This window comes from Phacochoerus africanus, chromosome 10, assembly GCF_016906955.1.
Source record: "Phacochoerus africanus isolate WHEZ1 chromosome 10, ROS_Pafr_v1, whole genome shotgun sequence".
In the NCBI taxonomy this organism is placed as follows: Eukaryota; Metazoa; Chordata; class Mammalia; order Artiodactyla; family Suidae; genus Phacochoerus; species Phacochoerus africanus.
This window is the reverse complement of record NC_062553.1, coordinates 117,865,358-117,887,175: the sequence shown is the minus strand read 5'-3', so window position 1 is coordinate 117,887,175 and position 21,818 is coordinate 117,865,358. Positions and strand designations below refer to the sequence as shown.

Here is a 21,818-nt window from a genome sequence, read left to right as displayed (position 1 = left end):
TTCTAATATATGCCTGAGAATTTTGACACTAAAAATTAGCCCTTTTTACCCCAGTGGACTGCCCAAGTCAAAACAGAAACTTAAAAAAAAACAAAAAACAAAAAAACCCCATAGATACCAAGATCTGTTGGCAAAGAACTAGAAGACTTAATTAGAGCCAACATTGTTACTGAAATTAAGTCAGACAACAACAATAAATACCAATAACAAACGAACTTAAAAGAGTAAAAGGATAATGTCCTGTAAGATTCATCGAAGTTACCTGACTTAGTAGCTTTGTTGCTGGATTCCACTCTATCTCAGTTAATGTGTTACTGAAAACGTCAGACTCTGAACAGAGAGCTACAATTAGAGGGAAAAGAAATTTATCCATAGACATGTTATTAAGTTCCTTAAAACTCAAAGGACTAAAAAATTCTGATCAGAGGTAATAAACTCAAATTAGCTAATATGTGGTGATAGTATGAATACCAAGAATATAATAACAGATGTGATCATTTATATTACTGTGTAAATTAAGACCACTGGTTAGAATGAATGATAAAATATAGGTATCCTTAACACAATATAGACAGAAGGGATAAATTCTAAATCTGAGGTTTATGTCATGTAGATTTTAAAATGCCCCTAAAAGAACTTGTAACAATATTGGAGACATAATTTTGAAACAGCTTCCTATGTAAATACCACTCTTTCAAGATTAGCAAAGTTTAAGGCTGATGTTAGATGGAAACTAATTGGATAATGATTAAAACAAGAACATACAATAAAATTATCTGTCTCCTATGTTTCAGCTATAGTGCACCATTCTTAAGAGATACGGAAAAATAAAAGTTCCCATCATGGCTCAGCAGAAATGAATCTGACTAGTAACCATGAGGATGCAGGTGTGATCCCTGGCTTTGCTCAGTGGGTTAGGGATCCAGCGTTGCCGTGAGCTGTGGTATACATAGCAGACGCGGCTCTGATCTGGTGTTGCTGTGGCTATTGTGTGGGCCAGCAGCTACAGCTCCAATTCAACACCTAGCCTGGGAACTCCATATTCCACATTTGCAGCCCTAAAAAGACAAAAAAGAAAAAAAAAGAAAGAAAAAGAAAAGAGATCTGGAAATAATAAAGAACTTCATGAATGTTCACCTTCTTAAAATTATTTATTTTTATCATTTCCATTGTAATTACATCTAAAATACCTTTTATTTAAACATGTTTATCACATTAACTAAGTTACAAATAAAATCTCTATAGGGATGCTTTTATAATTAAAAGTAATTGAAAAAGTACTCACATTCATCAATCTCTCCTAAACTTACAGCAGCCTTATGGGTTCTTGTTGTTATATTCATTGGCATATTAAATTCATTTACATATTTTGAGTCCTTCATTTTGTTAATTTTGCCAAGGCACCAAGTGACTCTTCGTTTTTTTTTAGCCTAAAGAGAAATAAATCAAAATTACCTCACAGAGATCTTGGCTCAAACATTACAAAAACAGGGAACTATTTTCCATCTAAAAACAAAACAAAACACTGACTTGGTAGAATTTTTATTAAGCCTAGTTTAATATCTTATCAGTTTAAGGATATCCTGAGATAAGAAAACATACTCAAACTTTTCAAATCAGTGTTTAACTCCAAAATAAATTTGATGAAACATTTAAATTTTACATTTTTTTTATTTGAAGGTTTACTTATAAAGCTTTTCTGGAATGTAACTGAAAGAAATCAGCTGAGCCACAACCCTTCAAGTAATCTGGTGTGACACAGAAGGGATAGCTGTTGCTGCCATGACCATAACTACCCAAACCATCTGTGGGTACTCAGTTCAGCTCCCTCAGTTATCTGCTCATCTGTCATCTTCCCTAGCTCCTTGCTCCCAGCTCCTCAAGCCTACTTATTTGCTTCCTCTATTACTACACCTATTTTATAGATGAGCTGAGTGTCCAAAAAGTTGGAAGAAGTTGAGAGCGGTGGCTGAGCCTATGTCTGTAACCTCAGAGCCTAAACACCAATCATTCTATCTCAGTGACTCTCAAATTACCTGCTGTCCCCTGAATATACTGCATGCTTTCATGCCTCTACCACATACTACCCTTCTGCTTGAAATGGCCAGCCCTTTCCACAGCCTGCTCTTCAAAAACCCAATTGTATATAAATCCCTGACTCCAATGACCTGAGGCTCAACTCCATGTGCTCCCAAAGCCACTCTGGACCTTTTCATGATCTCAAACTCATAAAGCCAGACCTTCGGTTCTTACTAAATTGCTATTCTTCTACTTCCTTGATCCAGTTAATCCCATTACAGCTATTTAGCTTAAGAGGTACCTTATTTTCTTCCTAAGAAAGAAAGATGCTTGTCACATCCCATCATCTTAAATTCCATAGGCTGTCACTTTAGTCATATTTTTGGGTCAAACACCTCAATTATTTGACCGAGTCTCTGTTTCCCATACCTATCTCAACACAGTACACTTGGGTGAATTATACTGCTTTCTGAGGCTTTATCAGCCTCCTGAATACTGCCAGGGCCACAAAGTTGGAGGACAGGCTGCCACCATCACCGAGGTCCTTAATGCTGCCCGGAAGGACTCCTCTCCCCTTTTCTGGCCTTCTTTTCCGTTCCCTGTAAAGCTACACTATTTCAAACTCTTAGCATGTCTACAAACTTGTGTCTCCACCATCTTCTGCCATCATAGCAGAAAAATTAAATCTTTATTTTACTAAGAAAATAGTAAGCTTAAACTTACAAAAGTATTACTTGCACTGATGCCTATCTTTTCCTCTGTTCATGTTATAATGAAGAGGTGTTTCTCATTCTAAAGCCAGACCCTTCTACTCGTATTCAAGATCCCATCCCTTCACGCCATCTCAGTCCACTTGCAAAGTGCCTTTCACTACTGATACCAAGTCAAACTGCTTTTGCAAATGAGCGAGCTTCTTGGTTCCAAGGCCTAAGCATTTTTGTCTATGTGTACCTTATTTAACTTTTCAGCAGAGAATGACACTGCTGACAACTACCTCTCTGAAATACTCTCCCCTGCTTAGTTACCACATTCAAGTGGTTTCCTTCTAAACTCTAGAGCTAAATGTGGGCTCCCTTAGGGATTCTTTTCTTCTGCCTTTACCTAAAAAGTTATTTCTCGGGGTTTTGTGTTTGATCCTCTGATCTTTCCATTCTCAACATGCTGAGAGCAAGCTCAACCATTCCTAGACTTTAAACTGGATCTGCCCAAATTGTTATCTCCATCTCAGACTTTTCACATTTTCAACTGCCTGACATCTTAAGGTGGAGATGCCCTGAACCAAAAACTGAGCAGCTCCACTGCTCAACTCTGTGAATACGCTACTGTCACCCAGCAAGCCTAGCAATGCAAGTCATTCTGGATACCTCTTTTTCTCTGCTTTCCCCGCCCCCACATCTAACCAACTGTAAAGTCCTGTTGAGTCTACCCCCCAAATAGCTCTCCAGTTTAGCCAACCTTTTCCATCTCCAGAGCCACACTGCTTGCAGAGGCCCAATCAATCGATACACACAGCAGCCACACCTTTACAAAATTCAATTCTGATTATGTTCAATATAAGGCTTTTCCTTGTCCTTAGCATAATACAACATTCAAATTCTTCAATGTGGTTTAAAATGCCCCTCCACCCAAAAAGTCCAAGAAACATACTATTTTTCCACAACTTCAAGCTTTGGTGCATGTAAATGTCTTCCTGAAACATTATTCCCTATACCTTCCACTGGGCTATTTCCTACTCATCATTCAGTCAACAAACAGATTTTGAGTGTCTTCTATGGACTCAGTGTAGTGATCTGAACACAGTATTTATTAATAGTAATCTTAATAGCATATATTTACTGAGGGTTTGCTGAATGGCAAGTATAATGTTAAGCACACACTGTATGTTACTTCACTTAATCCTCACAACAGTCCTATGAGGTGGGGATTAAGCTATATATCACAGATAGGAAAATTGCAGCAGCAAAGTGTACTGAGAAATTGCTCAAGGTCAAGTGTTAGGAACTGGGATTCAAACCCAAACAATTCAACTCTAGACGCTATCCTCTTTAAAAAATATCTGATGGATAAATAAATCCATAAAACTAGTAAAAGCAAAAAACACATAAACTATAGGCCGGAATATTGACCACTATGAATTACATTCTAGATCAAATTCCTGATATTAATGTTTTTGTTTTTTTAAATAGAAAATATTCCCACATACTCTAGACCTATGATTTCTAACCACCTTAGGATTTCTTAAGAAGCATATTGCAAATAGATGCTTTGATAACACTCTAGACTCTAAACCACAAGATTCCAAATAGCCAAAACAATCTTGAGAAAGAAGAGCAACCTGGAGGCATTACATGTCCTGATCTCAAACTACATTACAAAACTATAGTAATCAAAACAATGTGTATGGTATTATTATAAAAACAGATATATAGACCAATGGAATAGAGAGTCCAGAAATAAATCCTACACATATATGATTGATTAATTTACAACAAAGGAACCAGGAATATACATTCGGGAAAGGACAGGATCTCCAGTAAATGATGCTGGGAAAACTGGACAGCCATTTGCAAAAGAACGAAACTGGACCACTCTTTCATACCATACACAAAAATTTACTCAAACGGTATTAAAGACTTTAATACCTAAAACCATAACACTCCTAGGTGGTAAGCTTGAATACTTGAATTAGGATCTCTACATCAGGGATTGGTGTTTTTTTTTTTTTTTTGGCTGTGCCTGCAGCATGTGGAATGCCAGGCCAGGGATGCAACCTATGCCATAGCATCGACCCAAGCTGCAACAGTGACAACACTGGATTGGAATGCCAGGCCAGGGATGCAACCTACGCCATAGCATCGACCCAAGCTGCAACAGTGACAACACTGGATCCTTAACCTGCTGTGCCACAAGAGAACTCCAGGGACTGGAATTTTTAATGAACATCTTCTCTTAGCGGTTTTGTTGCTATACAGACAAACACAAAAAAAAGTTCTGGGTTTCTTGCATATACCGTATCAAACAATAAGAAAGGCAAAACTATATAGTAAACATATAGGAATATCTACTCCATTTTCTGTTTACCAAGTTTAAGTTGTCATCTTTTAAATTTTACCTTTAATTCCTGTTGTGATGTGAGGGAGGAAGAGGTCACCAGCATTCTTGTTAAGTTCTGAATTTTCTCAATCTGCACTTTTTGAAGGAGATCTTTTTCTTCTAAAAGTTGGGCCAATTGGTCTTTTTCCATTGCCTGGGCCCGAGTCTCTAATGAAACCTAGAGAATGTAATATTCAGTTATGTTACTAATATATGCAGCTAGGTTTTAAAGACCTTGAAAATAGCTTAAAAGAACAGGATAGAAATTTTTATGTGAACTATGAGAATTTTAATTTTATTGAATTAAAACATACCCTACCTATAGAACACCAATAAGCAGTTACCGTAATAAGTAATTTCTTAAACTACAAATAAAATATACATTTCTTCTCATGGCATGGCACTATTCTACATGCCACTTATAAGATTATAGCAATCTATTTATAATATGCTAAAGCAATTATATTAATTGCCTAAATTAATATAAGCAGAAGTCATAAAAGCAGAGACTTGAATACCTACGGCAAAGTAAGGGGTGTTCTCATATGACTATCAATTGATATTTTAGTTCATTTAAAAAAAGATCACTAAAATGCAAGATTTATACCAAATGGGGACCATAACAGTTAAAAAAAAATTACAATGACAAGTGATTATGCTGTCTTATTAGATTGCTATCTTAGGGTTAGAAGAAAAAGTCAAGGTAACTATAGAAAGCGGTTTTAAGTAACTATACATGCTCTCTCTTTTTAAAACTAACTCCCTAGGTATTTGTGAAAATTAAAAAACAACAACACAAAACCATCTCTATCTGGCCCATTTGAAAATATCAAATTGTGTCCCTTGAAGATGAAAAAAATCTCAATTTCAAGAAATCAGTCTTTCAGTTTATAGTGAATTAAACTAAAATTTTTATGACTGATTTCTTTTTTAGTTGAAACTGTTTTAAATTTATGTTGCAGAACTCAGATATTGATGACTTAAGAATCTCTAGGCATTTAGGCAGATCTCAATTCTAAATCTGTCCCTACTCTTCACTGAAATACATGGTTCACACATACCTCCTCTAATTGCTTTTTAAGATCCATTATTTCTTTTCTGTATCTTTTCAGGAGAGCTTCGTCACTTGATACCTCATTAACATAAGGAGTATTCTTCATATATTTAGCAGTGCTGGCAAACTGAGAAAAAATATGAGTGTTACACGCAAAAATTAATATTTGAGTTTCTTGTAATTAAGTTTTGTAAAGAAATATCAGTATTCTTCCTAGATGGCTTAATACTTTTGAGTACAGAGGACATTCTATGTCCCTGCAACAATGCCTGTGATATTCTAGTCAGAAGTCTCCCTCCTTCCATTGAACCCTATCCTACTCATTAGCAATTTAAGTATTAATCCAAGGCAATCATGTTGGAAGACAGGTCTTATCTTCCCTGTAAGACCATAAATTCTGTGAAGCCAGGGACTCTATTTTCTATCTTTGTTTCTCTAACAGCACTTTGACCCAGTGCCCAATAGCCACTAAGGCAATGTTTGTTAGAGTATAAGAAGTAACTTCAAGTGTCTATATAAAGTTGTTTATTAGTATAACATCGAGCCCTTCATTGAGATAGCTATTCTTTTTTTTTTTTTTTTAGTCTTTTGTCTTTTTTGTTGTTGTTGTTGTTGTTGTTGCTATTTCTTGGGCCGCTCCCGCGGCATATGGAGGTTCTCAGGCCAGGGGTTGAATCGGAGCTGTTCCTACCGGCCTACGCCAGAGCCACAGCAACGCGGGATCTGAGCCGCGTCTGCAACCTACACCACAGCTCACGGCAACGCCGGATCGTTAACCCACTGAGCAAGGGCAGGGACCGAACCCGCAACCTCATGGTTCCTAGTCGGATTCGTTAACCACTGCGCCACGACGGGAACTCCGAGATAGCTATTCTATTAACAATTCACAATCCCCCATCATGCTCCCTCTTTTTTTTTTAAATAAAATGCAGACCTTAGGCTTAGTGCAAAGGCAGGCACAATTAGCTGGCAGGAATTTAAAAATTATTTTGTTATAAATGCCTACAAATATTTTTTGGGTCACTTTGTTGCAAGTGATACTAGTTTTTCCATTTATGAGACTGATATAAAGTTTCCTTTCATAATTAAGTAATAAAAGTGGGTTTTTTAAAAAAAATCAAGTCAATTTCAGTATAATAGTGAAGGTGGGATATGAATGATCGAATTTTGGGAAAATTATGGAATGCTATTTAGTAGACAACACATCAATTTTAACAAGTATGTTATGTCAATTTAAAAAACTATATCTATTTTTAGTAGGTAATTTTTCCTTCTTAAAGACATCCCCTCATATTAAGATAAAAGTCAAACTCACCTGGAGAGTAGTAAGGGTTTCATCAAATGACACTGGAGTAATTGTGCAGATAATACGTGTTTTTGCATTTCCTCCCAAGGAATTCTGGAGAATTCGTGTTAATTTGCTATCTCGATAATTTATGAAACCACTTAGTGAGAAATGAGTTTGGAAAGAAAAAGAGTAAAACTTTTAATTAACAAAAGTGGTTCTTTTAATGTAGAACCTTAAAATAGTGACACTTATAAAAACTAATCCTTTATGGGTTACATAGACAGATCAAAACTACTAACAAAATTAAAAGAGAAAGTAAATTTAGTAGGGCATAATCATATGTATAAGAAGCCACTTATAGAATCATGAAAGCTTTCAAATATACAAAAGAAATATGTATATTTAATGTCACTAAAATATTCTCATTTTCAGCATTTATAGGTAAATGTACAGTGGGACAAACTTACCCAACTTGTCCATCACTAAGTTTCTTGATCACTTGTCCCAAAATAAATAAGCTTCGATTTATATTACAGCCTTCCTTGAGTCGCAAACCTGCATTTATTAAACAAATATAAAAACTAAAATTGAACCCTCTACTGGATGATGAATTTATCAGTATATTATGACAGAAAGTAGAACTTGAACAGATGTTAAAGTCTATGCTTTGTATTAGATATGAGCCCATCTTTAATATCACTGATTAAGCAGTTCTCTCCCTTAAGCCTCCCATCCATTAGGTGAGTTAGAAAGCTTATCACCTGAAAGAAAAGAAGAGGGAGGAAAAGCCCATTTCCTAAAAGAGCCCCTCTAACTCCTCCTTTCCAATCTCTTTTTTCCAAACCTCTGAATATAGGCAACTGGAGACTTACAACCAAATTAGTTCCCATAGGCTCACAACCAAAAAGTTCTCACTTAAAAATTGTTAATATGCTCACATGACTCTAACCTTAGAAAAAAAAGTACCCTGAAAAAGCTCTCTCCTACTTTTATGCCCCATTCAGCCAGTTCCTGTCCCCTTTATTAGGAAACCATATTTATTACCTATTCTTTTAGAGATTTTTAAAAATACAAGTTCACATATACTCATTTTTCCTTTGTTTTTTAGACAAATAGTAGCATACTATACACGTGATTTTGCACTTTTTTTTTTCCCACTTGGCAATATATTACATATAAATTTGTAAACACTGGTCTTTGTCATAGCACAGAATTCCACTGTATAAATGTATTAGAATTTATTTATATAGCAACTCTGTTGAGGGATTTTATGTAGTAGGTTTTCAATCTACCATGTGTACAAAAAATACTGCAACAAATAACTGTACAGCTGGTATTTCACAGGTGCATTATTCAGCTATTGCTACAATACTGCTGCTTAACAAGTCAGCTTAAAACAATAACCACTTATTTCCTGTTCATGGGTCTCAAGATTCTACTGGTTTGGTGGATCTAGGCCATACTCAGCTGCACAAAATGCAGCTTATGTCAGGCTGCAGGAAATTAACACAGAGAGAGGCTTAACTTCTTTATGATTTTGTACCTTCCAATTTAAGTATGCATTTCCATTTAAGTATTTGGTTATGTCCTTCAAGTCTGTTTTAAAGTTTTCTTTATTTTGGCCCCAATTTTTGCTGAGTTTCTTCCTAGGTATTACATCTTTTAAGTCATTATCATAAATTGAGTGTTTTTGTACACTAAATATTCTGTTTTTGTTTTTGTTTTCCAATGGGATTTGACTTTCTGTATTTTCACACTCTGTGATAAAGGAACATTCAATGATACACACGCTACAGGGTTCATCATCAGTTGTAGCCTCTTTGTGTATGGAACTACACAGGATCTCACGCAGGACATCACACTAAGTATAATTTACAACTAACTCCAGTGCACACTTTTGATCATTCCCACAAATGCATACACATGCCTCAAGAGATTACATGCAAGTAGGAAGCTATTTGCAAGATAAGATACCTTCAATATTACTTATATTAAGTTTATAGGAACATTAGACAAAATATAACCAAAAATATTTTGGATATGGTCAAATGCCACTCAGTTTTCTTTGTTACTATATCTAGAGTATCCTTTTTGTCTTGCATAGGCTGAAGAGTTTTATTTTTTTCAGATTTATTGGATCACTTTTTTTCCCTGTCTCTATGATTTATTTATTTTTATCATTTATTTATACATACATATTTTTTCTACTGTACAGCATGGTGACCCAGTTAAACTTACATGTATACATTCTTTTTTCTCACATTACATGTTCCATCATAAGGGACTAGACAGAGTTCCCAGTGCTACACTGCAGGATCCCATTGCTAATCCATCCCGAAGGCAACATTCTGCATCTATTTACCCCAAGCTCCCAGTCCCTCCCACTCCCTTCCCTTTCCCCTTGGCAACTTTTAAATCTAAATTTTCATAAATAGAACTGAACAAATGTAAATTAAAAAAAAATTTAAATTTTCATAATCCGTAAGAAAATTCAGAAAGGTAGTAGCGTATAAAATTGATACACAAACATTAATAATTCTGATAATAAAAAACAATTTTTATTTTAACCCACTGAGCAAAGACAGGGATCAAACCACATCCTCTTGGATACTAGCTGGGCTTGTTACTGCTGAACCACAATGGGAACTCCTATCACAAAATTATTATCATTACTTTATTAGTTTCTAAAATGCATGAGCACTTTTATTCTGTGAAATAAGTCACTCAGACTAACATATTTCATGGTTGTCATTACCTTCAGCACCTGTTTGAGCAGCTCTTTCACTGCCTGCAAGATCAACCAAATTCTGTAAGACAGATGAAAATAAACCTTTAGGAAGGGTAACTTGAGATAAAATCCAAACTACTAAAAGAACATTTTAAACAGAGTTTTCTTGAACATCCCATCTGTATTGTCATCTCTTACTCCACTGCTTAGGTCTTCCCTTGTCAAACTGATCCAGAAATCTTGTTCCTCCTTTGTACTGTATCCTCCAAAATGCTTCTGGAAGAGTGCTCTATTTCCTACACAAAGTTCAAAACCTTATCGTGGTAAATGTGATTCTTTGCAATGTGGCACTTGTGTTGTTCCAGCCTTAGGTCTATTCACTACTTACTTCTAACTCTAGCTGAACTATTCACTACATCCTAAACACCTCCTGTACTCCTACACTTCCAAGCACTACCTTCTGCCATTCTTTCTTACTTGTAATGTTCTAGTCTGACCCTACTCTTTATTTAGGTCCAAAGGTGAAGGTTATCTGCTCAATGTAGCTTTGCCGATTTTATCCCTCCTCTTCCCATACCTTGAAAGAACTGCTCTTTCAACTGTATACCCAGAGGTCATTACAGATATGACTCTTACAGCTCCACTCTTACTGTGTGGAGCTAGTCATTTGTTTCTGATTATACTGTAGCATCTTTAAAAGCATGGACCTCTCTTTCATTTCACAAATATTGTTGGAAAAAAGTGCCTGTTCTGCTTTAGGCAGTAAGTTAGTTTCTGGGGATAAGGCGGTGAACTAGACAAATAAGGCCCCTGCCCTCACAGACCTTATAGTCTATATGAAGTGGGATGAGGAGAGGAAGAAGTTGTTGAGAAGGCATAAAGAGATAACCAAATAAGAAACATATCATGCTTAGTGTAATACAGATAATTTAAACGAGCCCTAGGAGAGGGAAGAAGAAAGGACAGAGTAGGTCCTCTGGATTGGGTGCTAGGGAAAGGCTTCCCATTAAGCTAAAATCTGGAATGACAGAAGAGAGAGGCAGCCATACAAGACCAGATTAAAAGAACAGCCAGTATGCCCAGCCACAAACCAGAAATGAGCTTAATATGTTCAAAAACCAGAAATAGCAGCATGGTAGAGTTGGTGAAGTGAAGATGGGACAACACAGTGTGAGAAAAGGAAGTGGGAGTTAGATTATGCAGAGCTTTGTCAGCAAGGGTAAATAAAGGGTAAGAACTCTGGATTTTCTAAATGCAATGGGAAGCCGATAGAGGGCCTTAAGCAAGAGTGACTTTTTTTTTTTGGCTTTTAGGGCTGCACTGGTGGTGTATGGAGGTTCCCAGGCTAGGGGTTGAATTGGAGCTGTAGCCGCTCGCCTACGCCAGAGCCACAGCAACGCGGGATCTGAGCCGCATCTGTGACCTACACCAACAGCTCATGGCAACGTCAGATCCTTAACCCACTGAGCAAGACCAGGGATCGAACCCGCGTCCTCATGGATTCTAGTCGGGTTGGTTAACCACAAGAACTCCCAAGAGTGACATATCTGGATTTAACTTTCTGAAGGATCAACTATGGCCCCCAAATTGGGAATGAATTGGAGAGAGGCAAAAGTGGCAGCAGGGAGCCCAGTTAGGAGACTAGTGCAGGAATCAAAATGACAGATGATGGTGGCTTGGGCTAGCGAGGTCACAGTGGAGATAGTAAGTAGCAGAGGGATGTCTGCTTTATTTTTTTCAGTCTGAGAGCCAAGTAATTGTTCTCTTTTTAACCCCCCTTTTTAGGGCCTCACCTGCAGCATATGGAAGTTCCCAGACCAGTGGTCAAAGTGGAGCTGAAGTTGAGGCCTATGCCACAGCGATGGCAACATTGGATCCGACCCACATCTGCAACTGGCGGCAATGCCAGATCCATAACCCACTGAGCGAGGCCAGGGATTGAACCTGCACCCTCACAGACACTATGTTGGGTTCTTAACCCACTAAGCCACAAAGGGAACTCTCCAGTAATTATTCTTAATGCAATAAAAGTCAGAGATTTAAATCACCACTCTCTTTGAGGGGCAGGCAGGTAATTATGTACTTCTGCTTTACAGTTTTGTCTCAGATCCTGCTTTCTCTAAAATATTCAAAGAAAAAGAACTCTAGTCTTTGTTATATAGTATCTACTACAAAGGACCTGGATACATAATAAAAGGGGTAAAGTGGTGATGAAAGCAGCATGAATTATGGTGTAAAGATGGGTACAAGCATTAGTATTCAAAGGCCCTAAGATGCTCAACCTGTTTATAAGAGAGGAGCTCATGCAGAACAGAAGGAAGTAAAGTTAGATTGGTTAAATGTGGAGTTCCTGTGGTGGCTCAGCAGAAACGAATCTGACCAGCATCCATAACAACGCAGATTTGATCCCTGGCCTCGCTCAGGTTAAGGATCTGGCATTGCCGTGAGCTGTGGTAGGTCATAGATGTGGCTCGGATCTGGCATTGCTGTGGCTGTGGCATAGGCCAGTGGCTACAGCTCTGATTCGACCCCTGGCCTAGAAACCTCCATATGCTGTGGGCGCAGCTCTTAAAAAAAAAAAGGAAAGATCGGTTAAGTGCAACCCGATCTTGTCCAGGGAAGTGCCACAACAAAAGCAGTGCTTAGTAACTTTAGAAATCTGCAAAACAGACTGAAGAGAGGAAGACCAGAGTCCCAGAGACCAGGTTCAGGAGAATGATAGAATAACTCAAGAGAGATGAGAACCTAAATGACACCCATAGGAATGATGAAAGACGGAATCAGGAAGAAATGGTGATGAATGGACAAAAAAGAAAGCAGGAAAAAAATGAGCCAAAATTCACTTGGGTTTCTGGCCTAGGTGACCAGGATAAGATTGATACTACCAGAAAAAGGGATATTGACTATGATAGGAAGAAATTAATTTGGTTTTGGACCCACTGAAGTTTGAGATAACAGTGGAACACACAATTATAATAATCTCTAGAAAGACATGAATTAGAACTTAAAGACTTTATTTTTTTGTCTCTTTAGGGCCGCACGCACAACATTAGACCCCTAGGCTAGGGGTCTAATTGGAGCTGTAGCCCCCGGCCAACACCAGAGCCACAGCAATGCCAGATCTGAGCTGCTTCTGTGACCTACACCACAGCTCATGATAATGCTGGATCTTTGACTGGCTGAGCGAGGCCAGGGATCAAACCTGCAACCTCAAGGTTCCTAGTCAGATTCATTTCCACTGCGCCACAATGGGAACTCCAGAACGTAGAGATTTTAGAAACAGCAAATACTTGGCTGTCATCAACACAGAAATGGCAACAATGTCTGACGGCGAATAAGGGAAGAAAGACCACAAAATATTCCTGTGTTTTGATTAGGAGGGCAGGAGGAAAGAAGGCACAGAAGGGAAAAGAGAAGGAGTGGAGCTAAGAGCACTTGGATATTAGGTGGGGCCAGGACACACTCAAAAAAAAGAAAACCTCCAAAGAGCCAGAATATGACTCTTTGGGGAAGACTTCTTTTCAAGAAGATACTTAGAGTAAATGGGAAGGCTGAAGGGGTGGACCAGATGGCATCTGTGGTCCCTAGATGATAGAGCATCAAAGAATATGATCTGGATCATATCATATGGATTACTGAATATGTCAAGAATATTAAAGCTCAATTATTAAGAGAGAAGCTAAAACTGTAATGCTACATTACAGGCCAGGTCTAGAAGACAGAAGAGAAGTTAGGTTTTATGTTTCTCGTTATTAAAGTAAGAATAATCTACTAAAATAAATTTTAATACTTTTACAGTAAAACTGAGGTGAACTGGAATTAGATGTTTAATTATGACTGATTTTTCAAATTCTGAGAGTAAAAAAATTTATTATAGATTTATTACTTTTCTCCCTAAAGTTTTTCAAGTCAATAGAGTAATCTTAAATCATATCCCACATCAAGCTAAAGAATTTAGGAAGGAAGCATAAAAAAAGGAAAGGATATAGTTCCTATGAGAAGGAACGTTTGCATAATGCTTATATTTACTTATTAACAAACAGGTACTGAAAATAAACTAAGTACAATGGTTGGAGCCACAAAGATGGAGATATCACTCTTCCCTTCAAGGGACTTCCAGTCTAAAACACTCTTGAATAATGTGATTTATTTTTTAACTATCTTATGCAGGATTTTGTTCATCTCATAGGCTTCAATTCTATTGTCTGAGACCAAAAAACCCCTCATGACACAAGCACCCAAAAAACCATCCCAAATTCGAAGATTAACTAACTCCTCCTCCATTACTGGTTAGGAAAAGCCTCAATTTCTAGAGTTCTCACATCTAACGTTTAGGAGATGGCAGCTATAATATAATAGGAAGAAATATCCTCTGATCTCTTCCTAGATTTCAGCTAGTAATCTCATGTCACTGACCAATTTATAAGTGCTTTTGCCAATTAGTTAATAGTTCTTATAAAACCAAACATTCAGTGGCTACATTAAATTTTACTTTTTGTCCCATATAGTACATTATCACAATTCATCGACACTCACCAAGTGGGACACCTTGACAGATCCTTCACAATTAGAAGGTTCACCTTTCTCTCTACTTTCCAAAATCTAGAAAGAAAAGGCAACTTGTAGACAATTAGTGCATTCTTAATTGGAAAGACCAAATATAGACAGAATTACCTACCATCCTAAAAATGGTATGAGAACGACTACTTCTTTGGTTCATTTTTGTAATTCCATAATGCCTGTTCTCTGTTTAAAAAAAAAAAAAAGTCACATTGGGTGTATATTAAAACCCAAAGGAAAATACTTCTATTTTAACTTAAAAGTAAAAAGTGTGGTTTAAAGCCTACATACATTCAATTAAATAGCTTTTACAAGTGTTTTGGAGAAATACAGTATAAAGTCTTACTTTCTCCCTTTGTGATCCATTTCAAAGCCATTTCTGATGTATAAACAACTTCTTCTGTGAGATCAGCCACATACACATTCCTCTGAAACAAATTTAATTATGAGAAAAGTAGGGAAATATAAGTCACTTAGAAGTTTGCATTTCAAAAAGAAGTGCAAACTATTATAGAATTCAGTTGTAGAAGTTAAGAGTAGAAAACGGGGACTATTACTCTGTATGAAAATAACAAGTAAACCTATGATATTTACATTTTATTTCCTATACCAAAGCACACCAAATTCTAACCTGATACTTCCATCTTGTTCTTTTTAGGCACTTACACCAAAATATTACAGCTGTCAATATTTTAAAACTATACACATTACTTAAAAGATGACCTCTATAAATGTTTAAAAAATAAAAAATCATAGTAATAGGAGACACTTTAAATACATAGCAATTAAAAGCAAATGTTCAAGAAAAATATTCCTAATAAGTAAGTCTATTTTTTGAGCAACCCTGTTAACTCTGTTACTCACATTGAAATCTTCCCGAATTATTAAAGGCTTCATTTTTTGAGTGTCGCAGAGCAAGTCTGTAATGGTTTCATTGTATATCTCCATGTAAGACACACGTAAGAGAAACTCCCTATCAGGAAACTAGAAGGCAAAAATATGTGAAAACATCAGAGACTATCCAATTATGAAAAACTAAATACTGAATGCTTATATGCTAATATTAAATATTAAAATATTCCTTGAGAAATTATTTAAAATATTTATTTTTTAGTTGCTTTATAGTTACCTATCCCACTATGTTGGTTCCTAGTGCACAACACAGTGATTTAGTATTTCTATACATTTCAAAATGATTACCATTGTTAAGTTTAGTTACTGTCACAATACAAACCTTTTACAATATTATTGACTATATTCCCTATGCTGCACATTTCATCCCTGTGACTCACTTATTTTCTAACTGGAAGTTTCTACCCCTTATTCCCCTTTACCTACTTTTTTTATTCCTCCCCATCTCCCCTGTTTGTTCTCTGTATCTATAAGTCCGTTTCTATTTTATGTGTTCACTTGTTTTGTTTTTTATAATTCCACACTTAAGTGAAATCATGCATTATTTGTCTTTCAAGAAATTATCTTTGAAAAAGAAACGAGAAATAGAACAAAATACCTCTGTGATTCTACACTGACAATAAACAAGAACAAAAACTAAAAGAATTCTTTCAGAATGAAAAATATAGTATCACAGAATTATAAAAGGAGAGTACCCAGTCCAACTCTAATCTCAAAATAAAACTCATATTTATTTAAGATGATTAAAAATAAATCATTAAAACTGATTAAAAAACTAATTTAAAGCCAACTCTTAACTAATTAAGTTGCCTATTCTGGCCTTCTGCTTCCTTTATCTTTTATCTAGTCTACTTTTTATTGCTCCTTAATAATCAATGGTAGCTACACAAAGGCAATGAGGACCTAACCATTCTGATAAGATTTTCCTGTTCTTTACTGCCCCCTTTCTGGTTGGAGTACTATTACAGGATTCAAGGAAAAGAATGAAAGAAATTTAAGCTTGTAGGTAAGTCAGTCTGTGGGTTAAAAAAAAAAATCTATGCCTTCCTTCTTTCCCCAAGGATAATCTACTTCCCTTCATTATCAAAAGAGAACACTACGGCTGCTATTCTGTTATCACTACGTTTTCCTGCAAGTACTAGAAATTTAATTTACCTTCTTAATTTTTTGGAAAATGTCATGAATTGCCCTGGGTATTACTCCCAAATAATCTTGTGAGCCCATCATAGTATATGTTTTTCCTGATGCAGTCTGCCCATAGGCAAAAATAGTACCTGTAAAAATAAAACACATCCGCAAAGATTAAAAATGAATCTCTAGTATATAAAACTATCAATATTTGCTGGACACCCACCCAAGACTGAAATATTTCTGCAGTGAATACACACCATTATAGCCTTGTATGGCAGAATCAATGATTGGTACTGCTATTTCTTCATACACATTTTTAGTAGTTTCATTACTATGAAAGACACGATCTGAAAAAAACAAATATATAAGTTAGACCAAACAAATAAACTGTGTTTTCATTCTGAATTAGTACTTTCCCAAAGAAATAAAATTGTCAGGATATATATGAAAAAAAATACTTGACAATGTTTTTTAACTTACTGGTGCTCTGAAAATACTCTTCTCTTTAAGGTAAAGTGTGTTGGTTCTCACACAGAAAAAATACAAGTCGGCAATCCTATTTGTTTTCAATAGGCAGGAGGGCATGGTGGCTGAATATGGAGATTTAGACTCAGACTGACTGTAAATTTTGGTTCTCCCACTTACAAGCCGTGTGATTTTGGCCCAAGTGGTTGATGTCTCTGTGCCTCACTTCCCTAATCTATAAAATGGATATATATTATCTTCCTCATAGTTATTGTGAACATATGGTTAATACTTAGGAAATGTGGACATTACTATTCATTGAGAAATTTTTATGTTTCTAATACCTAGCAAGAGGGCCTACCTCAAACTAAACCAAGAAATGCAGATGTTTGGAAGAAAAGCACTGACCAAAGCTGAAGTATCATAGGGAATGACCAGTTAGCTGGCTGCTACAAGCTGGGTTTAGGGTAGCATTCGCACTGAGGAATTCACTACTTCAGGATGTGGTTTTCTGCTTTTGCTGGCACATTTAAAATAGACCGCTCTTTCAGTGTGGCCTCACATTAAAAAGCTCACAAGAAATGGATTTGCAAGTCAGGAAGGAAAAGCATTCACTTGTGATGAGAAACATAGTGATCACATCTCTTGCACCATGACTACACATCTGCCCTGTAGGCAGAATGATATGGAAAACCAAAGTGCCATCTGAAGGCTACTTATGGTTCATGATTTCAGAGCAAGGACAAATTGCAGGATGATTCAAATCTTAATTTTATCTGTTTCAGATAGATGGATGAGTCTAAATCCTTTACGGGCACAGATGGCTACTGAGACTCTGCTTGTGTTGCTAGGTTTTATAATCTGTGGCACATATTATTCTTTAAAAATTATGTTAATACCATCAAACATTCCTTGACCAGGAATCATTTTCTACACATCCTTGTGGCTTTCTAGTTTAACACTAATTTGACAGCCTAATCACTCTGACTCCTGAGGTTGTTGAGAGGATGTCACTGTGGCTCTGTGGTGCCTAAGTGGCAGCACTGTAGTGTGGCTGGAACACAGATCTGGAGCCTGACTCTTCCATTTGCTGGCTATGTGAGTCCAGGCCGCTCTGCTTCAGTTCCTTGTTAAAATGGGAAGGTACCATAGGCTTGTTAGGAGGATTAAATGAGTTAATATATAAGAAGTGCTTAGAACAGTGCCTGGCACAATATCAGCACTAAGACAATACACAAATCAGCCCAGTTAACCTCTAGGGTCTCCAAGTCTCTTTGTCTTTGTCTCACTCATCCTGCAGTGCAAATGGTACCATTTCAGACACCTAGATTATTTAGATCCCTGCTTTAAACTCCCACAAAACTTATGTCATTGTTAAGTCTAACTACTTGTTTAAAGACTTTCTTTCCACCATATGATAAGCTCCACAAAAGCACAGGCAGGACCATCCTGTATTCTAGCAAAGAAGGAATGTCTTCACTATTTAAAGAGTTTTCTTGAAATAAATGAAAAAAACATACCAAACTGTAAGATCTTAAAGATGACCTGACATTAAGCAACATATTTTGGGCTTACAGTTTTAGGTCACAAGTATGCTAATGAACGAGAGGAAAAATGTTAGTTTCAGTCATAAGGCATTAATATATATACATATTTTTTTGTCTTTTCTAGGGCTGTACCCATGGCACATGGAGTTTCCCAGGCTAGGGGTCTAATTGGAGCTGTAGCCGCTGGCCTACACCACAGCCACAGCAACACAGGATCCGAGCCTCGTTTACGACCCACACCACAGGGCACAGTAACGCTGTATCCTTAACCCACTGAGCTAGGTCAGGGATTGAACCCACAACCTCATGGTTCCTAGTTAGATTGGTTAACCACTGAGCCACGACGGGAACTCCCATAAGGCACTAAGACTCGAAGTGTGTTTTATTTTTTATTTACTTCTTTTTTTTCCAACTGTAGTTTAAGTATGAATTTATTATTTTTCTTATCATACATGATGGATGAACAATTTTTCAAAGTTTCCACTGAAGAAGTTTACTGAAGGCTTGGTCTGATTTTCACAGCAGTGACCTAAGCCACAGCAGTACCAGTGCTGGATCTTTAACCTGCTACAACACCAGGGAACTCCAAGCCTTTTGTACACTTAATAGAAAAAGGATACCAGGTTAACTTTTTATGCTATTATAAACTTACCAAAATTGAAGGATTTACTCCCATCAACTTGATAAATAGTATTGTTATCAGTTTTCCAGTAAACTTGAGTATCGTTTCCAAGTGCTTCTTCTCTAAAAGAAAAACTCTGCATTTTAGTAAAACTGGTAATAGAAGTTGTGTTATATGAAAGGTAATTAATAAGATTTTACCTTCTGATGATATTCTAAAAGATGGTAATGACTTATACAATAAATTACCATGGAAAATCCACCTTTGGGGTGGATATTTTAAAATGGAGCTTCAGTGACCTCCTACACTTTCATGGGAGTTTCCTTATGAAGCTCTTCACTTCCACCTTCCTACCCAGTACTGGCAGGTGAAAAGATACACTCAAAACAACTCTGATTATTCTCTTCTTGTGTAAAACCTTTAAAAAACATCTGAAATCCTTGATTTGACAATGAGACCTGTATCACCGTTATTTCTCTCTTCAATCTTCCTCTAATTTCCTGTATACACCCTAGCTTCATACACATCAACTACCTGAAGGTTGCCCCCAAATAACAAATTTAACCTCTCTCTACCTGGAATACCCTAATCTACTTTTCCATAAAGTAATTTAGCATGAAAAGTATCAGGAGTTTCTTAACACTAGCCCTGTCCTTCCTCTAAACTGTCATCTCACTTAAGGACTATTGGCTCCTCTGGCAAATATTCTCCACCTGCCTATTGTAACACCTATCATGATTATTTTAATGGTTACTTTAAAAAAAGCTGTCGTTTTTTCATTTAGGGCCACAAGTGTGGCATATGGAAATTCTCAGGGTAGGGCTGAATCAGATCTGGCACCACAGCCACAGCAATGCTGCAGCTCACAGCAACGCTGGATCTTTACCCCACTGAGGTGGGGCTAGGGACTGAACCTGCACCCTTATGGATACTAGTTGGGTTTGTCATCTGCTGAACCACAAAGGGAACTCCTATGTAGCTGTCTTCTAATGCATTAATGACCTTCTTAAAAATAAAAAATTCCTCATCTTGATATTCTCATTTATTGAACATCCAGTATTGTTTAATAAATGTTTCTCAAACACATAATGAGTTATCATTCTGGGGTGTGGGCCTGAGACTGGAGAAGCAAACAGACTTAATTTTACTTTAATTTCTTCCTCTTCCTGCTTTTTCTCTTTCTATAGTATTTATTACCCCAGTATCGTCACTTAACATTCTACATTTTTAATTTTCTGTCTACCCCTTGAGAATGTAAGATCCACAGGGTAATGTCTGTTTAGTACAGTGCACAGTACTAAAAAAAAAAAAAAATTAATATTGATGAGTATTAGTCATTCAACATTCTGAATGTGGAATTCAGACACTGAATTGAGTGCCTAATGAATACAATGCAACCAGACCGTTTAGTTCTTGCTCTCAAGGAGTACACAGTAAGAAGGGAGAAACAGTCAGTTGTATGTAAAATGACTGTAGTAAGTGCCAATAAGGATCTTTGAAACGAATTTCTTAGGGGAGGGGTGGGGCACGCAGATGAAGGTGCTGCAGTGCAACACAGGGATTAAGGTCTTTGTAACTGGCGAACACTAGTTATAAATTTATGTCAATCTCACAGCTGTAAGTATCTTCTAGATTCATCAATCCTAGCTCGGCAACTGACAGATAGGAAAACCGAGGCACAAAGCGGATAAGTGTTGGAGTTTCCAAGCTGCGCAGCCGGAAGGAGCGGCGAGAACGCTCCCGCTTAGGCCCACGCCGGGGGCCGCTCTGCGGACCTGGGCTCGGTCAGGCCCACTTACCTGCTGTTGAGCGGCCGGACTCGCACACAGACCGCGACAGCTCCTTCCTCCGCCATCCTCACCGGCGGGTTAATCAAAAAACCGGCCAAGACCCTCCGCGCCCCGCGCTTCTGAGCGCACTGGCCACCCCGCCTTTAAATTTGAAATTTCCGGAACTGCCGTCCGATTGAGTCGCGGTCTCGTGACGTCACGGGCCGTTCCACCTACTTCCCGGCGCGGGGGGCGCTAGGCCGCCGCGCGTCCACGAATTAGGGGTCGAGGGGCAGTTTAAAGGGTCTGGAGGAGAACGAGGTTTGAGGGTCGCAGAGAAGGGGTCCGAGAAGAGCCTGGCAGCCTGGCAGCCTGGCGAGCGGGTCTCCAGGTAATAGCAGAGATAACTGTTATTTGCTAAACGCCGTTGAAGTGCAGGCAGCCAATTACAAACGCCGTCCTCCACCTTTCTGTGTTTTCAGAGTTTGCAATCAGCAGGAAAAACAAAGCCGGGAATTTTTTCTTCACTGTCAAAGAGAATTAGGACCTTTAAAGTATTACATTAACAGTTGTTGTTGTATTAAATTAAAACAAAAGCAAAACAAAACACCGCAAATGGCAAAAGTTGAA

General features: G+C 37.4%; 1 protein-coding gene across 1 annotated transcript in view; it reads right to left on the bottom strand.

Annotated features, from left to right (window-relative positions):
* Nucleotides 1-21,357, bottom strand: part of CENPE (centromere protein E) — a 78,362-nt gene extending 57,005 nt beyond the window's left edge. The window contains exons 1-15 of the mRNA XM_047799137.1: nt 21,219-21,357; nt 19,450-19,541; nt 17,043-17,132; nt 16,810-16,928; nt 15,607-15,726; nt 15,089-15,170; nt 14,861-14,928; nt 14,719-14,784; nt 10,210-10,261; nt 7,922-8,009; nt 7,482-7,611; nt 6,174-6,293; nt 5,132-5,290; nt 1,286-1,430; nt 263-342 (exon numbers count right to left, since the gene is read on the bottom strand). Of these exons, the coding sequence (XP_047655093.1) occupies nt 263-342; nt 1,286-1,430; nt 5,132-5,290; nt 6,174-6,293; nt 7,482-7,611; nt 7,922-8,009; nt 10,210-10,261; nt 14,719-14,784; nt 14,861-14,928; nt 15,089-15,170; nt 15,607-15,726; nt 16,810-16,928; nt 17,043-17,132; nt 19,450-19,541; nt 21,219-21,274 (1,467 nt within the window). The 5' untranslated portion in view covers nt 21,275-21,357. The remainder of the gene's footprint in view (nt 1-262; nt 343-1,285; nt 1,431-5,131; nt 5,291-6,173; nt 6,294-7,481; nt 7,612-7,921; nt 8,010-10,209; nt 10,262-14,718; nt 14,785-14,860; nt 14,929-15,088; nt 15,171-15,606; nt 15,727-16,809; nt 16,929-17,042; nt 17,133-19,449; nt 19,542-21,218) is intronic.
* Nucleotides 21,358-21,818: the final 461 nt, after the last annotated feature.